General features: G+C 35.1%; 1 protein-coding gene across 2 annotated transcripts; it reads left to right on the top strand.

Moving 5' to 3' along the window:
* Window positions 1–1,557: 1,557 nt before the first annotated feature.
* LOC117912527 (ubiquitin carboxyl-terminal hydrolase 26) lies at window positions 1,558–18,627 on the top strand. Of its 2 annotated transcripts, none has more exons than XM_034827136.1 (14): window positions 1,558–2,078; window positions 2,186–2,785; window positions 4,937–5,192; window positions 6,537–7,294; window positions 7,781–7,889; window positions 8,147–8,328; window positions 9,096–9,380; window positions 9,453–9,660; window positions 10,128–10,199; window positions 10,409–10,639; window positions 11,205–11,468; window positions 11,598–11,739; window positions 12,893–13,091; window positions 18,251–18,627. In XM_034827136.1, the coding sequence occupies exons 1-13, from the start codon at window positions 1,996–1,998 to the stop codon at window positions 12,985–12,987; spliced, it is 3,285 nt and encodes a 1,094-aa protein (XP_034683027.1). In that variant the 5' UTR covers window positions 1,558–1,995; the 3' UTR covers window positions 12,988–13,091; window positions 18,251–18,627. The 2 variants fall into 2 exon arrangements, with proteins under 2 accessions (XP_034683027.1, XP_034683028.1); XM_034827137.1 differs by lacking the exon at window positions 18,251–18,627 and adding an exon at window positions 14,795–15,154.

Below are 18,627 nucleotides of genomic sequence, written 5' to 3'. Positions count from 1 at the left end.
ACGACCTAATTAGTTTTTTGCTGGTTCAACATTTTTTTCCCTCAAATTTATAAATAGATAAATTAAGTTATCGGGTTTAAGAATCAAATCCCTAACCTAACTTGAATCCAATTACGCTACTCTTAAGTTCATTCTCTATTAGAGTTGGGATGATTCGAATCCTCAAAAAAGCCAACCTTGTTGTCATTCTCAAGTTTGATGTGGATGAAGTAATTAATTTTTTTTTTTAAAAAAAGGTTTTTGAGATAATAAATTTTTTCTTTAATATTATTACAAATTGAAAATTCCTTCTAACACTTTTGTTAAAGCATTAATTATCTTTTGATTATTTTGATAGAAATAACGGACTAACACCTAACATGTCCATTTTTATTTAAAGGCACTCAATATTTTGGTGAAATTTATTTTATATGGGAAATCTATTTCTTAATTGTCAATTTTCTTTTTGCTAAAACAATCCATTTCTCAAACTATTTCAAAAAAATCCTCACCATATTCTTATTTGGACTATTAGAAAATGACAGAATCCATTTATCTTAACATGAATGTAGTGGGAAGGTCCACAAAATTTTAGATTAATTGGTTCTTAGTTGGAAGGTGAATTAAAAAATTGTTAAAATACTATTTTTTTAAATATTAATAAAAATTAATGTATTTTATGTCAAATGAAATCTTTCTTAAAACTTGTTTTTTAAAAAGAAGAATTGAGTGTAAAAATATTTTATTGTATTTTTCTTTTTAAAAATTAATTATATACAAAAGAAAAACAAATTAAACTTGTTTTCTAAAAACACGAGTTTAATATAAAAAATAAATTTATATTTTTAAAAGACGAGCTTGTTGTCATTGCTCATATAAGTGTCGCATATGAGTTTAGGAAATGCTTAAATTTGTAACATAGTGTTCTAAAAATATGTGTTTAAGTTATATTTAGTTGACTAAACATGACACCAAATATGATAAAAAATTATATAACATGTCTTATCTTGTGTTTGTTTGATAATGAAAAATGATAAATTATATTGTTATTTTTTTTCTATGTTCAACCAAATATATAATATTATAAATAGTAAGATATATTATTTATTATATTTTTTATATGAGATATTTTAATGTAATATAAATAATAAATTTATTTATTTATTTTATCAATTTTTATATTATTTATTTATAAAAATAAAAATTTTGATAAAAAATAACTAAAAAAATATTCATATTGTAAAATAATATTAATATATGTATTATTTAAGATAGTTATATAAAAATTATTTTTATATAATGGATAACAAAATATAAAAAAAAAATTATTTATAAATTTTAAATATTTCAATCATGAATATATTAAACTAAAAAATGAATATTAGAATATAATATGGTTTTTATTTTAAATAAATATCAAATATTAAAATAATTTATATTTGATTTCATTTTCTTTATTCATCTTATAAATTAAATATAAATATTATGACATGACATATTTTGTGTTCATCCAATTTTCTCGTAGAATTAAAATATTTTATCAACTAAGGTATTTTAATAATTTTTTTTGGGGAAAAAATCCATCGAGTGGATGCACCTAATCGCAACGCGGCCAATTCACACATAGCTCGTCGCAAAGCCCATTGCGCCTGTACGGACCGAGGACTCCCCCTGTAAGGGTCAGGAGCGAAAGGGAAAAACATTAAGGGCTTCCTTGATCTCTGTATGCGAAGATCACTGACTAAACAACACAAAACCCTACCCCAAGGAAGAAGACGACGAGGAAACAACGCAGCTTAATAGGAAAGTTTTTCTCATCTCCTTTTGTTTCTTTTATTGCTTTTTTTTGCCATTTCTCGTTTGGGATACACAACAAAACAAGAAAGAAAATTAAAACCGGAAAAAAAAAAAAAGGAAAAAGGAAAAGGTCCTCCTTTCTTCTCCTCTGAGATTCGATTTCGATACCAAGTTAGGGTTAGGGTTTGTAGCTTGGGAAGGGGAGTGGTAGGGCAAGCAATGAGTCGACCGAGTACGCGCAGCAGCAAGAATAAAAGACATCGGGCGGACGACAATGCTGCAACTACTTGCCAAATATACAGGTAACGCTGTGTTTCTTTTTAATTTTCCGTTTTTTAATCAGAATAACGCTGTTTTTGTTCAATGAGTGAATTTTGTATAAAACTGATATTGATTCTCAATTGTGTAGGAAAATTCATTCGACGGGGGAGGTGACCAAGGACGATGCGAATCAGTTGTATATGATTTGGAAGCCTGTTTGTCAAGGTTGTCGAGTGAATACAAAAGATAACCCCAACTGTTTTTGTGGTCTCATTCCGCCTCCCAATGGAAGCCGAAAGTCCGGGTTATGGCAGAAAATGTCTGACGTTGTTCTGGCTCTCGGTCCTGATCCTTTCAAGGATCTCCGAGCTTCGTCGGAGTATTCCCCCGCGGGCCTCACCAATCTTGGCGCCACTTGCTACGCCAACAGCATTCTCCAATGCCTGTACATGAACAAGACTTTCAGACGAGGTCTTTTCTCTGTTGAACCGGGTCTTTTGAAACAATATCCAGTTCTTGATCAACTTGCCAGGCTTTTTGCACAGCTGCACGCCAGTAAACTGGCTTTTATAGACTCTGCTCCCTTTATTAAAACGCTAGAGTTAGATAATGGCGTTCAACAGGATAGCCATGAGTTTCTTACCTTACTTCTTTCTTTGCTTGAGCGATGTCTCAGCCATTCTCAAGTTTCAAGAGCCAGAACCATTGTTCAGGACCTTTTCCGAGGAAGTGTGTCGCATGTCACCACGTAAGATTTGATTTTTGTTTTCTTTTTCCTTTTTGCAATGTGATAAGATATTTCTTTCTTTATTCAAATGCAGTTTATCTGATATAATTAATTACTTTACTCATGTGCAATTTGTAAAGCTATCGTGGATCGGGTTTGGAAGTTGGAAACTTTGTGAATTCTTCTATTTTTGATAGGCAAATTAATTAGTAAATAGTGCATAATAAAAGGGGCCGGAAAATCGGTGAACTTAGTGAATGCTAATCCATATTCGTTACAAATGCTGTGAACTGTCATGGATAATAGGCTTTTATAGTATAATTTCATAACGATGTGTTTGTTGAAAGTATATGGTAATGGTAATCTTATTCTTCTCAACTTGCTGGAAGAAAAACTATGGGGTTATACCCCTGAATTCTTGAAGTTCGTCTCATGAATTTCCTCTATCATCACCCTAAGAGTTGAAATGAAACTCTCCTCCATCATTAAGCTGAAAAAAACTTATTCTTGATGTAGTTTCAAATAACAGAAAAAAAAAAATGGAAATGCAGAGGAAAGGGATGTGAATCACCAACTTCAACTCTCTGGTAGGTAGAGAGTGGAGTAATGGATGAATCATTCAATTTTATTGGACAGGAAGAGGGAGACATGCTAAGTTTCAATATGATTAGTTACCATTTCATCCTTAGCCCATCTTGGTTAATTTTGTCTTAACTGGTATTAGTAACTTTTGTGAGAAAATGGGAAGGATAGTCCTCTAACTTATATGCAATTTATACAAGTAGTTGTAAATCAGGCTTTCCTCCTTAGGCAAGCTGTTGAGGTATGGCATTTTGGATTTATAGAGTATATAAGAATAATTAAGCTAGTAAAAAAATGGTTGAGGAGTTGTACATAACTAATGAATTTATTTAAGATATTCTTCTACAAAGGATTTGACCATTTCTTTTTAGACATTTTAGGAGCATTTTATGTTTGCTTGCCAAACCCAAAAAGGAAAAGCTAATAACATAATGCAGAAGAGAAGAGTAGTCCTTTAGGTCTTACTCAAGTGATAAAGGGTTGGGAGGGATTGTGGGAGGTTCTAGGTCCAAGTTTCAGTAGGGACAAGGATTTACCTATCAAAAAAAGAGAAAAATAAAAACGATAGAGGAAAGTATGGAATACATACACAATGTGTTTCTTTGGTGTTTTTGGAAGGAAAAGAATATTCCCTTATCTGTGAAAGAGGTTGAGAATACTTGTCCACACTTTGGGTCATTTTTTTTTCCTTGGGAAATAGTGTTAGAAAATATTTTAACCCTAAGATAATCTAATGAGGACGGACTGATTATTGGTGAATAGATGTATTCTTTGTAAGTCAAGTAACAAATCAGTAAATCACTTTCTAATTCACTGTAATAAAACTCAAACTATGTGGCTTTTTGTTGGCTATCTTTGGAACACAATGAGTCTTTTGAGAGTCAACTAAGAAGCTTCCTATGGATGGAAAGGTGGGGTTATGGGCAGGGGCGAAGGAAGGTATGACAAATAGCTCCCCTCTGTTTCTTCTGGTGTATTTGGAGAGAGTGCAATAGCTGAACCTTTAAGGAGATAGAGCTTTCTGCTCAAAACTTGAAGGGCATCCTTATCAAGTACCTTATGGAGTGGTCAAGGACACCACAAGGGATGCCAAGTCGCTTATTACTAGAGTTTGTTGATGATCTAAACTGGGGTTAGGTGGTTTTGTGTTTCTATTTTCTGGGAAGTTGGTCTTTTCCTTTTTGCTCCTCTTTTAGTGCGTCTTGTATACCACTGTGGACATAGGGTGCACTCGCCACTCCCTTTTTGTTAGGTGCTTTTCATTACATTTTTACTTGCCTATAAAAAATGGTTCGGAATGGTCGGGGTTGCAACTTATAATTATTTTTATGGTCAGTTATCCATTGGTAGATTTCATTGATGTATATCATGTATCCTTAAGTTGTAAGAAATCTTCTTTTTCTTCTTCTTCTTTCTTTTCCCCTTTTATTTTATATTTGTCTTTTGGGTGCTCAATATATATACCTCCCCATCTACGACCTGTCTTAATAGTTACTTATTACGTATTTAGATGTTTTAATGTCATTTTTATATTTTCCTTGTCTGGAAAGAAGATTTAAGTTTTAGTCATTCTTCTCTGGAAACATGTAGGTGCTCAAAATGCGGAAAAGATTCTGAAGCTTCCTCGAATATGGAAGATTTTTATGAACTGGAGTTGAATGTCAAGGGTTTGAAAAGTTTAGACGAGAGTTTAAATGATTACCTTAGTGTGGAAGAGCTTCATGGAGATAACCAATATTTTTGTGAGTCATGTGGAACAAGAGTCGACGCCACCCGTAGCATTAAGTTACGCACACTGCCTTATGTCCTTAATTTCCAGCTCAAGCGCTGTGTTTTCCTTCCAAAGGTACGTAATGATATATTTTTAATAGATTTTTCTTTGTTGCTGCTGTTTTAAGGGTTTTTGACTGACAGACATGCATTATCTTTTCCTAATTTTTTTCCTATTCTGTTTTGCTTAAGCAAATGCATTTTGGATGAGAGTTCTTTTTATGTGAAAAATATGTGCTATAAGAAAGGGTAATATGATGTTTGGAAGCTATCAGATCTTCCTTATTGGCTGGAGGTTAAAGGCATATTCCTGTGGCCTGGTAACAATTTTAGGTCAATCTTGTTGAGTCGGTTTATATTTGCAACATCAACACGTACAAGTTATTTTGACCTATCTGATAAAAAAAAGAGTTGTTTTGACCTAGGAGAGAGTTTCAATCTGGTATACCTACAGCAATTTTTATGAAATCTTTGAAATTATTAAAAAATATCTAAAAAATAAATATTTGTGAACAACATGGATATCAGTTGAAAATGAGTAGTTCAGATATGATTGGACTTTCAATTGGCCTGAGTAAATTAGCTCAATCAATTGAATATTGATAACTGATTAAACACTACCTGAAAATGGCTCATCTGCTAAAAAATGGAATGTTCAAGATGTTTCTGGAATTAATGTTCAATACAGTCATTTTGTATCAAACATATTCATATGTAGTGGAGTACTTGATATGATGTTAATTTATAATTTGTGCTACATGCAATTGTCATTGGTTTGTTGCCTTTAACTTGTTGCTCTTTGGCATTAGCTGTTTCTTGAAAATGTTCTAGGGTTTTACATGGTAAATGTGGTAATTCTTCTTCTTCTTCCTTTTTTTGGTTGTTGTTAAGGAAATTTTTTCTAGGGTTTATGTGGTGAAAGGTTAAATTCCTTGCTTGTTTTGGCTGACTTGCTCTTGCTGGTTCTATCACTTCACTTTTTGTTGTAATTCAATTGCTATGATAAATTAAGGTAAGAAACAGAAAGTTGTTCCCTTTTTTTTTTTTTTTGGTAAAATAAGATATTCTCAGGAAGTTCTTAAGAAATGTGTAACTAGTGACATGTTGGCCTTGTGAAAACAATAAACTAGAAAACATCCGCTCTGCCAAGTGCGATACCGCATTAATGGATGTAGGTGTTTTGTGAACTACCCTCAGATTTCAACAGGAGAATCCTTTATGAGTTCTAATTCTGGATACCTAGGCCGCTCGGTTAGCACCTCCTTGTTATCTTCTTTTTTGCGTTTGTGGAGTTTTTGACGTACAGAATTTTATCAACTTTATTGCAGAAGTAGTTGTGTGGTATCCTTTTTTGTTACAGGTTCCTTTTCAGTTTTTTTCTATATGCGTTAACTTTCTGTTTGTTTACTTCTTTCTATAGACTACAACAAAGAAGAAAATCACTTCTGCATTCTGTTTTCCTGGAGAATTGGATATGAGAGAGAGGCTGTCTGAACCTTCTGATTTGGAACTAATATATGACTTGTCAGCTGTGCTGATTCACAAGGGGACTACTGTGAACAGTGGCCATTACATAGCTCATATTAAGGATGAGAATACAGGGCAATGGTGGGAATTTGATGATGAGCATGTCTCAAACCTGGGTCATCACCCATTTGGAGAGGGGTCTTCAAGTTCTGCTGCTAAACCTGTTCAAACTGAGCCATCTGTTCATCTGTCTTCCACTGAACCGATGAATGGTGTCATGAATGGAAATCATATAAATATTGGTCAGCTACAATCTTCAGAATGTAGTATTGTTAGTGGTTCACAGACATACTCATCTGGTGATGCATACATGTTGATGTATAATCTTAGGCGTACCACCAAGAGTGGTGAAGTTAGACAAACTGTATCTGGTGCCAACCATATGGAAATAGAAGGAGATATAATTTATTCAGACAATGATGCTGCTCTTCCAGCTCATCTTTATGAAGAGATAAAAGAACTAAATGCCTCGTATCTTGATGCTTGTCAACAGTACAAATCAAAGAAGGAAAGAGAGTTGGATTGTATCACAGAACGGAGACAGGAAGTGCGATCGGTTCTTTCTGAAGGCCCTGTTCTATCACTTGAGGATCCATATTTTTGGATTTCTACAGACTGGCTTCGCCTATGGGCTGACAACATCACTCCACCGTAAGTATGAGTTCTTATCATATCTGTTCTTATAGCATCATTCAAAGAAGACTGTTCCTCATCTGCTTATGCATGTTATTCATGTGAATCTATTTGTAGGCTTCATGATTAATAAGTGAGTGATTGGCAACAAATTACTTCCCTGTTGCAAGCAGAACTTTTTTGTACACCGGAAATAACCTATGTTATGCATGTGAATATATTTGTAGGCTTCATGATTTTTAATAAATGAATCATTAGCTACAATTTACTGCTCCATTGCAAGTAATTTTTTTTTTAATGGAAATAACCTTATGCTCCATTTTTATCACTTCTATTATTGCCATCACATCCAATACAACCTTATGATCCATCTTTTGGTCCATTTTCATAAGCAAATATGGTGGGTATTCTTGATATCTGTCATATAAAGTGTACTATGGTGCTTTGTTTGATCAAAACATGAAGATTTTAATTCTAGCAGCTTACTCTGTTAACCTCCTACAGTGTTCTTGACAACACCCCGATCCAGTGCTTGCATGGAAAAGTCCCAGTATCAAAAGTTGGTTCCATGAAGCGCTTGTCATCTAAAGCTTGGAACATGTTGTTCTCTAAGGTATGCATTTGTGTAATTAGTCTAGATTTTTTCTGCATGAACTTTAGGCTAAGTTGTTAAAAGACCTATCTCATTGTATCTTTTCTGCTAGTTTATATTGGTGGGAACTTTCTCAATCTGGTATTTCTTACTTGTGTAGTAGTCTGTACATGAATTTCAATTGTTTCATATTCCTTTCATTTCTCTGTCTCCCTCCTACTACTTATCATCTGTGTTCTTATCACTGATGATTTTTATTGTGTGCTTGTACAATTCAGTATGGAGGGGGACCTGCACTGTCAAATGATGACTACTGCATCAATTGCCTTGTGGAAGGGGCAAGCACTATGGTTTCTGCTGATAACTATAGGGATCGGCGAAAAGTAATGAAAGAACTTGCTGATGCAGTACACTCAGGGAAGTGTCTAGATGGAAATTTGTACTATGTTTCAAAATCATGGTATGACTTCAAATCTCTTTATTGCTTTGGGACCTTTTTTTTTGGGTGATGTGTTAATGCTTATATCACTTAACTATTTAAGTCCTTCAGGGAACTGTTCTCAACTTAAAGAAGCCCACATTGGCTTTGGATTTGAAATAGAGTCCTAGTCAGGCCTGATAGGAGCTCAGGACTGAGGCCTGAACTGAGGTCCGCCCCCACCCAAAGTGGCCCAATGAAAGGAAAATGAAGAACAATTTAGTTGGGGCTAGGAGAGGCCCAAGAGAGGGTGGGAAACGAAAGGGGTGCGGGGAGGGGAAAAATTGACAAGTTTCTGTGCTCTGGCATTTGTGGGAGACAGAGAGAGGGAGGCAGGGGTAAGGTGGGGTGGATTGGGCCTTGAACTGGGGCCCAGGCCCTGGACATCTCCTGAAAAAAATTGGGCCCATGTTGCTGGGGAAGGCTGCTTCACTAGGCCTAGCTTGAGTTTTGGGGCTAAATCATCTTAGTGATAAAATTTTTGTACTCTCATGCTGTAAACAAAAGAAAAAGCTATTGCTCTTTTTCTCATCTTATCTTTGTTTTTCATCACTGTCAGTTAAATTCTTCTTCGTCTTCTCTCTGTCTCTCTCTCTTTGAACTGATATGTTGAACTCGATTGAGAATAACTTCCCTTTTAATTTAGCAATGAAGGTGAATGTTTTTTAATAATGATTTATACATTCCCCAATTTGTCAATGTAGTTTTCTGGTGGTTGTGTATTGATGCTAATCAGATTTTATTTGTAGGTTCCAACAGTGGGCACGCAGAAAAATCATTGACTCACCATGCGATGCTGATGCAGGACCAACAGCTTCAATTAGATGCCCTCATGGGAAACTTATGCCTGAGCAAGCTCCTGGTGCTAAGCGTTTGCTGGTTCCTGAAAATCTCTGGCTCTTCTTCTGTGAAAGTGCTAACACAGTCAAACCTGATGATACCTTGGGCTGTTCAGTTTTTCCTTCAGATGTGGAACCATGTGCTACATGCAGTATGGAGCTTACGGAAGTGGCAAGCATAGAAGATACACTAAGGTCATCTGAATATTAAATGGCATAGAATTGATATACTGTAACAATTGCCTGACTTAATTTTTTATTATGCAGAGAATTCAAGCTCAAACAGCGTCAGAATCATGAAAAAATAGCACTGGGAAAAGGTTTTGCACTTTCTTCACATTGCAAGTATTATTTGCTGCCCTCTTCATGGCTGTCAACATGGAGAAGCTACATCAATGCAAATGGAAAGAATGTTTCATCATCAGTGCAACCTGAAATGTTAGATAGTGTCATTGATATGATGAAATGTGGAAAAGTAAGTTGCAGTTTAGCCTAGCAGTGTTTTTCTGTTTAATCATATTCAGGTACTATTGCATCATATATTCCATGTAGAGAGTTGCTAGCATTTATTCAGTGCCCTTTGATTGCTCTCATCTTTTATTCTTCATGTAGGGAGTAGCTTGCATTTACTCAGTGCCCTTTGATTGCTCTCATCTTTTATTCTTCATGTAGGGAGTAGCTTGCATTTATTCAGTACCTTTTGATAATTGTCTTATTATTTATCCTTAATAAATGAGGGTTATCTGGAAATGTTGCCTAGATTTTGAATGGTATGCAATTACTGCGAGATTACAAAATTTATGTAATCATGTACTGTGACTAGGATATGGTGGGTGAAATGAATCTCAGATCCATATTTTACACTTGTGCTTTGATCTTTAAGTTGTGTTCTTCCATCAGGCTAAATGTTGTGATTTCTTACATGTCTGTTTCTCTTGCCAGCATTCAAGGCTTCTGGAAAGACCTCTTGAACTGATTTGCAAACGTGGCACGATTTTCCAAAGGTTTTCTGCTGTAAGTATTTGGAATATCTATAAAAAATTATATTTATTTTTCAGCTGCAGAATGATTATTAATGTCTTAGCTTAATAGCTACTGGTGTTTGTGTAATAATTGTTTTAACACACAGAAGGTTTAGCAGCAAGATATTATGTGCTTCAGTCTGCTCAATACCGTATATGCTCTGATGTCAGATTTATATTTCTTCTGGTTTTGGATTCTAGACAGATGGGTTAACAATCATAACTAAGGATGATTGGAAATTCTTCTGTGAGGAGTGGGGCTGTACTGAAGAGAAGGGCATCTCTGCTGAAATTGAGTTCAGTAACTGTGTGGCAAATAATTTAGCTGGGTCCTGCGAAGAAATGCCAATTATTGAGGAGCATATGAGTCCTCATGATGAAGTGAATGAGGAAATTGAGTCTAGACAACCTGTGATTAAGACTTCTCCTGAGGTAAATTTGAAACTCTAATCTGCTTTTTTCACGCCTGTCGTAGAGTAAAATTTTTCCTCCCTATATTATTTAGGTGATTTCTAGTTTTTTAAATAAAGATTTGATTATTTCTTAAGACCTCTAGTAAACTTTGTTATTTCCTGAAAACTAATAAATATTTAACTGTGCAGTTTGAATTTTACATATATTTTAAGTGAATTTTAAGAATTCTGAAGTTTGATAATGAATGGAGAATGCATTGTAAGGTATGGTGCCCAAATAGATAAATGGAATGAATTTAGGAAAATGATGAAAAATAGAGATGCTATCAACCCAGAGTGGTATACTATGTCAATATTTCACCTTTTAGTTTTCTTGGATAGATATTTTCATCATCTTAATCTGGACCTGCCTTAATTTGAAGTAGTAGCCCCACTGATATGTGTGTATATATGTATTTATATAGTCTCTGCTTTGAAGTCTTGCCGCTTTCTGGATTTTGAATTTTGAGTATGGCTACAACTCCTAGTGAAAAATGTAACCATTTTTTCCTTGTCTCTCTAAAGTGTTGCTATGATTCTGGTAGGTATGTGAGGTTTGCATTGGAGAAAGAGAAAGCTGTGAGTTAATGCAAAAACTTAACTATTGCAACGAGGATATACGTGTCTGCTTTGTACGTGGTAAGGAAGCTCCTAAATCAATTTTAGAAGCATCTGGGACCATTTCTGAGCCAGATCGCCGAATCTCTAAGCGCTCTCGAAAGACAAATTTTGGAAATTCGATAAATCTGAAAGTTTCTGGGTCCACATCAATCTACCAGTTAAAAATGATGATATGGGAATCCTTTGGGGTAGGCTACATCTTTTAAAAACCAAACACATGATTTTGGTTTATCAAAGTCACATTTTTTTTTTTTTCAATCTATGTTTGATAATTTGTGCTTATTTTTGTTTTCTCTAACGAGTTAGTATATATGCAGGTAATTAAGGAAAACCAGATACTTCACAAAGGTTCTACAGTAATTGATGGTGAAACTTCCACTCTTGCTGACATGAATATATTCCCTGGAGATCTTCTTTGGGTGAAAGATTCAGAGATCCATGAGTATCGGGATATTGCAGGTAAGTTATTGCTACATACTTGAATGAACTGTTGGGGATATTTGTTTCTTTAGAAATATTTAATGAGTCCTAGGAGGGCTTTGGGGAATTCACATGGTTTTTGCATGAGGTAATCGACATATGCAAGTGTCTGAGTAAAAGAAATGATTGAGGTAGCATGTTGGAACCATAGTCTAATGTAGGGAATTCTTGATTTGTCAAAGAAGAGTGTTTCTTCCTTCATTTAGAAGCCTGGATCAGCTGGCAGGGAAGCCTCTGCCTTTGTGGAGTTTGTGTAGGATTTTTTTCCCATTAGTTTCTTCAGGAATAGGTTTTTATCTGTGCACTCTTCTTGTGTGTTTGTTGGTTTCTTCTCTGTTATAAAATTTTCTGTTTATAAGAACAGATGGGGGATTCTTGCAAGAAGGGTAGTCTGGATGCCACTAAATATGTTGATATTCTAAAACAGTTTTTTTATAACACTTATGTTCTAAAACTAATGACATCTAGGAAAGCCAAATGATATCTTTTTGCACAAGCAAAGTTCATGATATCCTTAATGTGTCAATGACAAAAGCAACTGATAGAACTTCACCAAAGCCTGAGGAAAATAATAAAACAATGAAATGTAGAAATACTCAGATAGATAAGTTCATTCCAACCTTTTTAAGATCATATATGGAGATTGTTCTTCTTTATGTTATGGAGAATGTGTTGAAATTTTCCCTCAAATTTAAATAAATTGATTTTGATTATATTTGAGAATAGATAATTAATCATAGAAATTTTTACTTGCACCAGTAGCCTAAGAATTTTTGACAGCTGAATCCAAACAGCCAAGAAATTTCACATAAGTTAGAGAGCAATGCAATTCTTGACAAATGCAAAAAAGATTGTTCCCAATATTTTTTCCTCTTTTTTTTTCTTATATACAAGAACCTAGCTGCTGTGATATATGTTAACTTATAAGTAATTTGATACCAACTCTTCAAAATTTGGTACAATTCTCAACCAAAATCTGCCTTAATCACAACTACTTGTTACAAATTACACAAATCCTCTTTGTCCATTCAACTACTTGTGTGTGCACATGCTTGCATCTTTTTATACTTATTACAGTATTTGTACAGAAGTAACCATTTTTAATGTTTTGGCTAATGTTATTGTTCCACAGATGAGCTCTCTGACCATAAAATGGAGGTGCAACAGGCTGAGGAAGGGTTCCGGGGAACGCTTTTGACATCAAATATCTCGTCCCAGGTTGTCTAAGAAGTATGCTTTTGTCAATAAGGGACTGCATGTAACATTCTACCTTTTGTAGTTATATGATACTGGGAGAGGCATCTATTGAAGCTTCAAGTCATTTTTTGAAGGTGAGATGTGATTCTTTGTCCAGCTTGTTTCAGTTTGCTGTCTTGTTCACAAAAAAGTTAAGAATGGCTGATAGTTTTGTATCTATATCAGTTATTGGGTGCCTTATCTCTTTGAATCCACTCACCAGTTCTTGAAACACTAGTCATGTTTCAGTGCAACTTCTGATTCACTAGGAACTTGTGGTAGCGGCGTCTTAGTCCAGCAATTAAGGAGAGAGAGTTACTAAGATTTTTGGCCTAGTTTAATTCATGGGATGCAAGAATGAAATAGAACACACCTTGTGATATAAATTCAAAGAATTGATATTCCAAAACTCAATTATTCCGATTCTAATATGTGGAATCCACTTCTCGTTTAAATCACTTAGAGCCCTATTTGGAAGTGATTCTTGTTAAAGTTCTTTATTTGTTGCACTTTTAAAGAGAATCACCTAGTGTTTGGATATAAACTAAAAAAGGTGTTTTGATAGTGATTTTGGTAATGTATTATATATGAAAAAAGTGATTTTTGGAAGGATCACCTACCTAGTGATTGTTTTGGAATCACTTTAAGTGATTCTCCATAGTTTAAAAATCATTTTCAAAAATTTGCTAAACACCTATTTTTTATTTTAAAAAAAAATTGTTTTCAAGTATTAGGAAGTGCTTTTAACCCCTTTTAAAATTACTCCCGCATGGACTCTTATTCCAAGCTTAATGAGACTCACCCCAATGGTTGCATTTCTCTTTAGCATAAGGTAAGAATTCGTTTCTAGGAAGATTTACCAAAAAATAAAAAAAAAAAAAAAAATCATTTCTAAGAAGATGTATGGTGAGAGGATCAACCTGTGTGCTCTTAATTTCAAATCTTTTCAGAATTATGATAGTAAAAAATTATTGTATTTCAACTATCTTTGGTATCTTTTTTCCTTCCTTTTGTCTTCCCTACTGATTTGGAAATGGAGGACTTTGAAAGGCTTATCTTCTCCCTTGTGCACCTATCGTTGTTTGTTCCTAACGTGGGAGCTTGGTCATTACCTTCTTTAGGTCCATGTACAATAAAATCTTTCTTTTTATCCTTGTCCAACCTCTTAACTCCTATTCATTTTCCTCTAGAAAAGCTTATGTTCTCTCTCTCTCTCTCTCTTTCTCGTTCATCTATCACCGTTTGTCCATGATGTGAGAGCTTGGTCATTGCCTTCTTCAGGCTTATTTATGATAAAATCTTTCTTTTTAGCCTTGTCTATCCTCTTAACTCCTACTCATTTTCCTCTAGCAAAATTCATACAAAAATTTAAATCCTTATTTAAGATCAAGGCCTCTGTGTGACTAGTGGACAACAAGAAGCTTAAGACCAATGATTTGATATAGGTAACAAGATCATACACAACCTATAGTCCTGATTGTTGCATTATGTGTACAAAGGTGGAGAATTGATTGGTCATCTTTTTTTACACTATTATATGCTTTTAGGGTTATGACATCGACTATTCAAACTACCTGGGCTTGATTAGGTTTCTTCTCGGAGCTTAAGCGACATGATGACTATTTCCTTTAGTGTTTTGGACTTTGGGGAGTACAAGTAGAGGAAAAATGTTGTGGCAAATTGCTTGCCTCACTTTGATTTGGATAGTATGGCAGGAGAGAAATGCAAGGATTGTTTAGGACAATGGAGAACTATAGATTCAATATGGGACCTAATTTTTTCTATTCCTCTTTTTCAGCTTCAACAACCCCAGCTTTCGAGGATACTCCTCTCAATGTAATTTAGCTCAATTGGCATTCGGTGTGTGAATCTGGAGGATTAAAATAGCAAAGTGTGGAGCAAAGTGTCGGGCTCTTTTTGTAGATGTATTGATCCCAATTGAGAGTAGAGTTGTTTTTCCTTTGTATAGTTTCATGTGGTACCACTATATGGAGGTGTAGGTCTTTTTTTGTATTTTGGAGAAAACTCATTCATTTACTTAGTTTGATCAGAGTTTTGTATATTTGGGAAGGATTATTTGGCCTTCACATGTATTTTTAAATCCTTATATTTCTGATTAAAAAAGAGAAAAGAATGGATGTCCCATTCTAGTTTCATACTGGTTGATGGTCAGGGTTGGAAATTCATAACTCATTTAGATCATTTTACAATTTCAGTATAGTGGGAGGAGCATTTCTTTGGTCTGTCTTAACATCCTCTTGACCCTCTGAAATGATACCTCTTTCCTTCTCGCTAGGGTGGTTTGAGGATGGATGAAACTTTTGTTTGGTTTGGAAATATGTGGTCGAAGAAATTGGAGGTGGGTTCCTCATGTTTTGTTTTAGGCAAGAAGATAAAGATGCTGAAGGAAGATCTGAAAAGATGGAATGGAAAGGAGCTTGGAAATGTGGCTGTTCATAAAACTTATGCTCTGAAGCAAATTAGGAATGTGGATGACAATTAAATGGAAAGTGTAGTTGTTTGCTTAGTAGGTAGATCGAGGGGTTTATTGGTAACGATAACTTTGTTCTAGTAAGTTATAGTGGATGAGATGTGGATCACAAAAGCTATTGACATCTGTTTTGGCATTCCTAATTTCTTTAATAGTTAGTTTTCAGACTTGTGGGTTAGAAAGCCAGTATGCATGGAGAGTTTTTTTAGTCAGTAGAGGTTTTGGCTGCCTTGTCCAAGCATGGAAGGGAATCTAAGTCGGAGGTACAATGGTTTGACTATAACTTTGTGGAAAAATGCTGGGTTACAATTTGAGATGCTTTTTGGAGATTCCTTGGTGGTTTTCATGCTCTTTAGGGCTTTCAAGTAGAGTTTTGATGCTACTGTTATTGTGCCAGTGCCTAAGAAAAGTGGCGTTTAGGATATTTAGGACTCAAGGCCAATGGTTGGTGGTTTTTATAAGCTCTTAACCAACATCCCTACAAATGAACTTAGGAGAGTGGTTGGTAAGTTGTTTTTGTATTCTAAAATGTGTTTGGATGGGATATAAATACTTGATGCGGGCATTGAGTTGTTGGCTTTCAGGGTAGTGGAGAGAGGTTTTATACATGGGGTTTTTGGGTGAGGGGAGGGCAGGGATGGGGTGGGGGTGCAAAGTTGCATATGTTCTTTCTGGATGATACTTTTTTTCCCCTCGTTTATTATATCTGAGGTGGATTCTTCTTTGTTGGCCTTGGTTAGTGTGGTGACTCTACTTGGCTATGGTGTGGGCAAAATTGCATCTACCAATCTAGGTATGCCCTTAGATGACCTTGTAAGAAATTACAAAGAGATTTCTTTTGTTCAGGGTATGGGGAAGGGAAAAGAGATCACCTAGTTAGGTGGGATCTTGTGTGTAAACCAAAGAAATATGAAGTAAATCCTTGCTTGGAAAGTGGTTGTGGAGGCTTCTTACAAAGAACAATGCTTTTTGGCATAAGATCATTCTTTAGTATTTATGGTTTGCATTTCAATGGTTGGGATTTTAATATGGTTGTTAGGTGGTCGCAATGTTGCCCTTGGAAATTGGGTATACAAGGTCTGGATTCATTATACGTGTATAGGCCTTTTGTCTTTTTGTATGGCCCTCCTTCTTTAGCGGAGGTTTTCTCAGTTTTTTTATCAAGTTTGTACATCTTGCGGAGGATTTCTCATCCTTAAATTCACCTTTAGTAGGATGATTGGCTGGGCAAGATTCCTCTCAAGTTTTAATTTCCAAATTTGTTTTGAGTAATAAGAACAAGGAATATGCTTATTTTCTCTACTGTAGATCAGTCCTCTGCTGGTCCATCTTAGAATTTCAACTTTCATCGAAACCTTTTCATTCAATGATTTGAGGAATTGACTAGCCTTCTCTCTTCCCTGGATTATATGTACATATCACCTTCTTCTCCTCTTTCCTGGGTCATGTGTACATATCACCTTTTTTACAGATAAAAGATTTTAGTCGCTGACACCCTTGGAACTTTTCACTGTCAACTCATTTTACAAAGCTCTTTTAGTACCCACTCCCTCTCCTGTTCTCATCTCTTTTGCTTTTGCTAATTTAATCTGGAACTCAAAAACTCCACCATAGTTAAGACTTTTGCTTGGCTTGTGGCTAGTAAGAAGGTTAATACCAATGACATGGTTCAACTAAGGGCCTTACAAAGCTCTCAATTTGAATCATTGCATTATGTATGTGAAGAGCAGTGAATCATCCAATCATCTCTTTCTTCAATGTCTCATTGCACTAGTACTTGGCAAAGATTGTTTTGCACTAGTACAAGGATTTTTGAGGTTAGATGGAGATCCATGGATGCCATTTGTGACTTGATTCACTTTTTCTCTTCCCCTTGGGCCTCAGTTACTAAGCTTTTTGTAGATGTTCCTTTGTTTCTTTTAATGTTGGACTGGAATAGTGCTTGGCTCTCAAATAGGTTGATGAAGAAAGTTATAATTGATTGGTCACCCCCTCTAGTAGGTTTGGTAATGTTAAACTCTGATGGATGTTACTTTGGTAACCTTGGTCAGATGGGTATTGGCGGCGTGATTAGAGATCACTCTAGTATAGAATTGAGAGTCTTCTTTAAGCAAACAAGACTGGGGTTGGCTATCAAGGCAGAGATATTTTCTCAATGTCACAGTATAATATGTCCTATGTGAATGTTTTAGATTTTATTATGGCTACTGTAATCTCTAATTATATTCTCTACCATTTTTTTGAGAAATGTGTAGTATTGTGAACAAGTTTGTTGGGCATTGGCGAATTCTTGTGAAACTAGACTGAACACTGGGAATTTGAGGAAAAAGAGAAGCATCCACTTAAAATCAATAATGAAAATATGATAACCCAGCAAGGGTAGCAGGATTTGACATAGGCGCTCTAAATTCTAGCCAGAATAGGCATTTCATTTCAACTGCATTGCATTATAATGTTAAATGCAAACTTTCTTCAGGGATTGTCTTGTCAAACTCAATCTTCAAGTAGCAAGATGATAAAATAAAGTTATAGCTTCTTTATCCATAAATTCTAGATTTTTTTTGGAAATTTTCACTTTATTTCTTGTAATCTCCATCTCTTGGTTCATCTTTTTCCATGAGTTTGAGCATCATTGTAAATATCTCTTCTTCTTTTTTTTGTTATGTTCTCTCTCTTTGATATCAAGTTACTAATTATATGAGAGGTTATTCTATTTATGTAATACTTGCCTCTGACAGTCAGCATGCATTAATTGGTTTTTAGGTGTGAATTGGGATGGCTTGTCTTGGCAACGATGCTGATGAATGTACAGCTTATCAGTAAAAATGTATGGGTTATTTCCTGGGGTTTGATTGCTACCAGCTTGTTGCGGTCCCCCACTTCTCCAATCAAGGAGTTGGTTTTCAGGTTGTTGGATGCTTTGTAGATTCCTTGATATGATCTTCTTGACTTTTGTTCTGTGTAATAGGCCTTCATCTAGGCTGTTGAACTCCTTGACATGAGGAGCTGCTTATTTTTGTGAAACTATCTAATGCTGTTTTGCCAATAGCTGCCCCTTCAAAAGTGGCTCAAAGAAATCCTAGATTTACTTCATGCTGTGAAATTTTTGTATCTTGTTTTAATTGAGATTCAGCCTCCAA

This window comes from Vitis riparia, chromosome 4, assembly GCF_004353265.1.
Source record: "Vitis riparia cultivar Riparia Gloire de Montpellier isolate 1030 chromosome 4, EGFV_Vit.rip_1.0, whole genome shotgun sequence".
Lineage (NCBI taxonomy): Eukaryota > Viridiplantae > Streptophyta > Magnoliopsida > Vitales > Vitaceae > Vitis > Vitis riparia.
Note: the sequence above shows the minus strand (reverse complement) of the source record. Positions and strands in the feature narration are given on the sequence as shown.

Excerpts from the sequence above, each read along its gene's own strand:
- LOC117912527 (XM_034827136.1), top strand. The coding sequence starts at position 1,996 with ATGAGTCGACCGAGTACGCGCAGCAGCAAGAATAAAAGACATCGGGCG. Across the intron at positions 5,193-6,536 it reads GCTGTGTTTTCCTTCCAAAG|ACTACAACAAAGAAGAAAAT; the intron begins GTACGTAATGAT and ends TTCTTTCTATAG. Across the intron at positions 7,890-8,146 it reads GGAACATGTTGTTCTCTAAG|TATGGAGGGGGACCTGCACT; the intron begins GTATGCATTTGT and ends TGTACAATTCAG.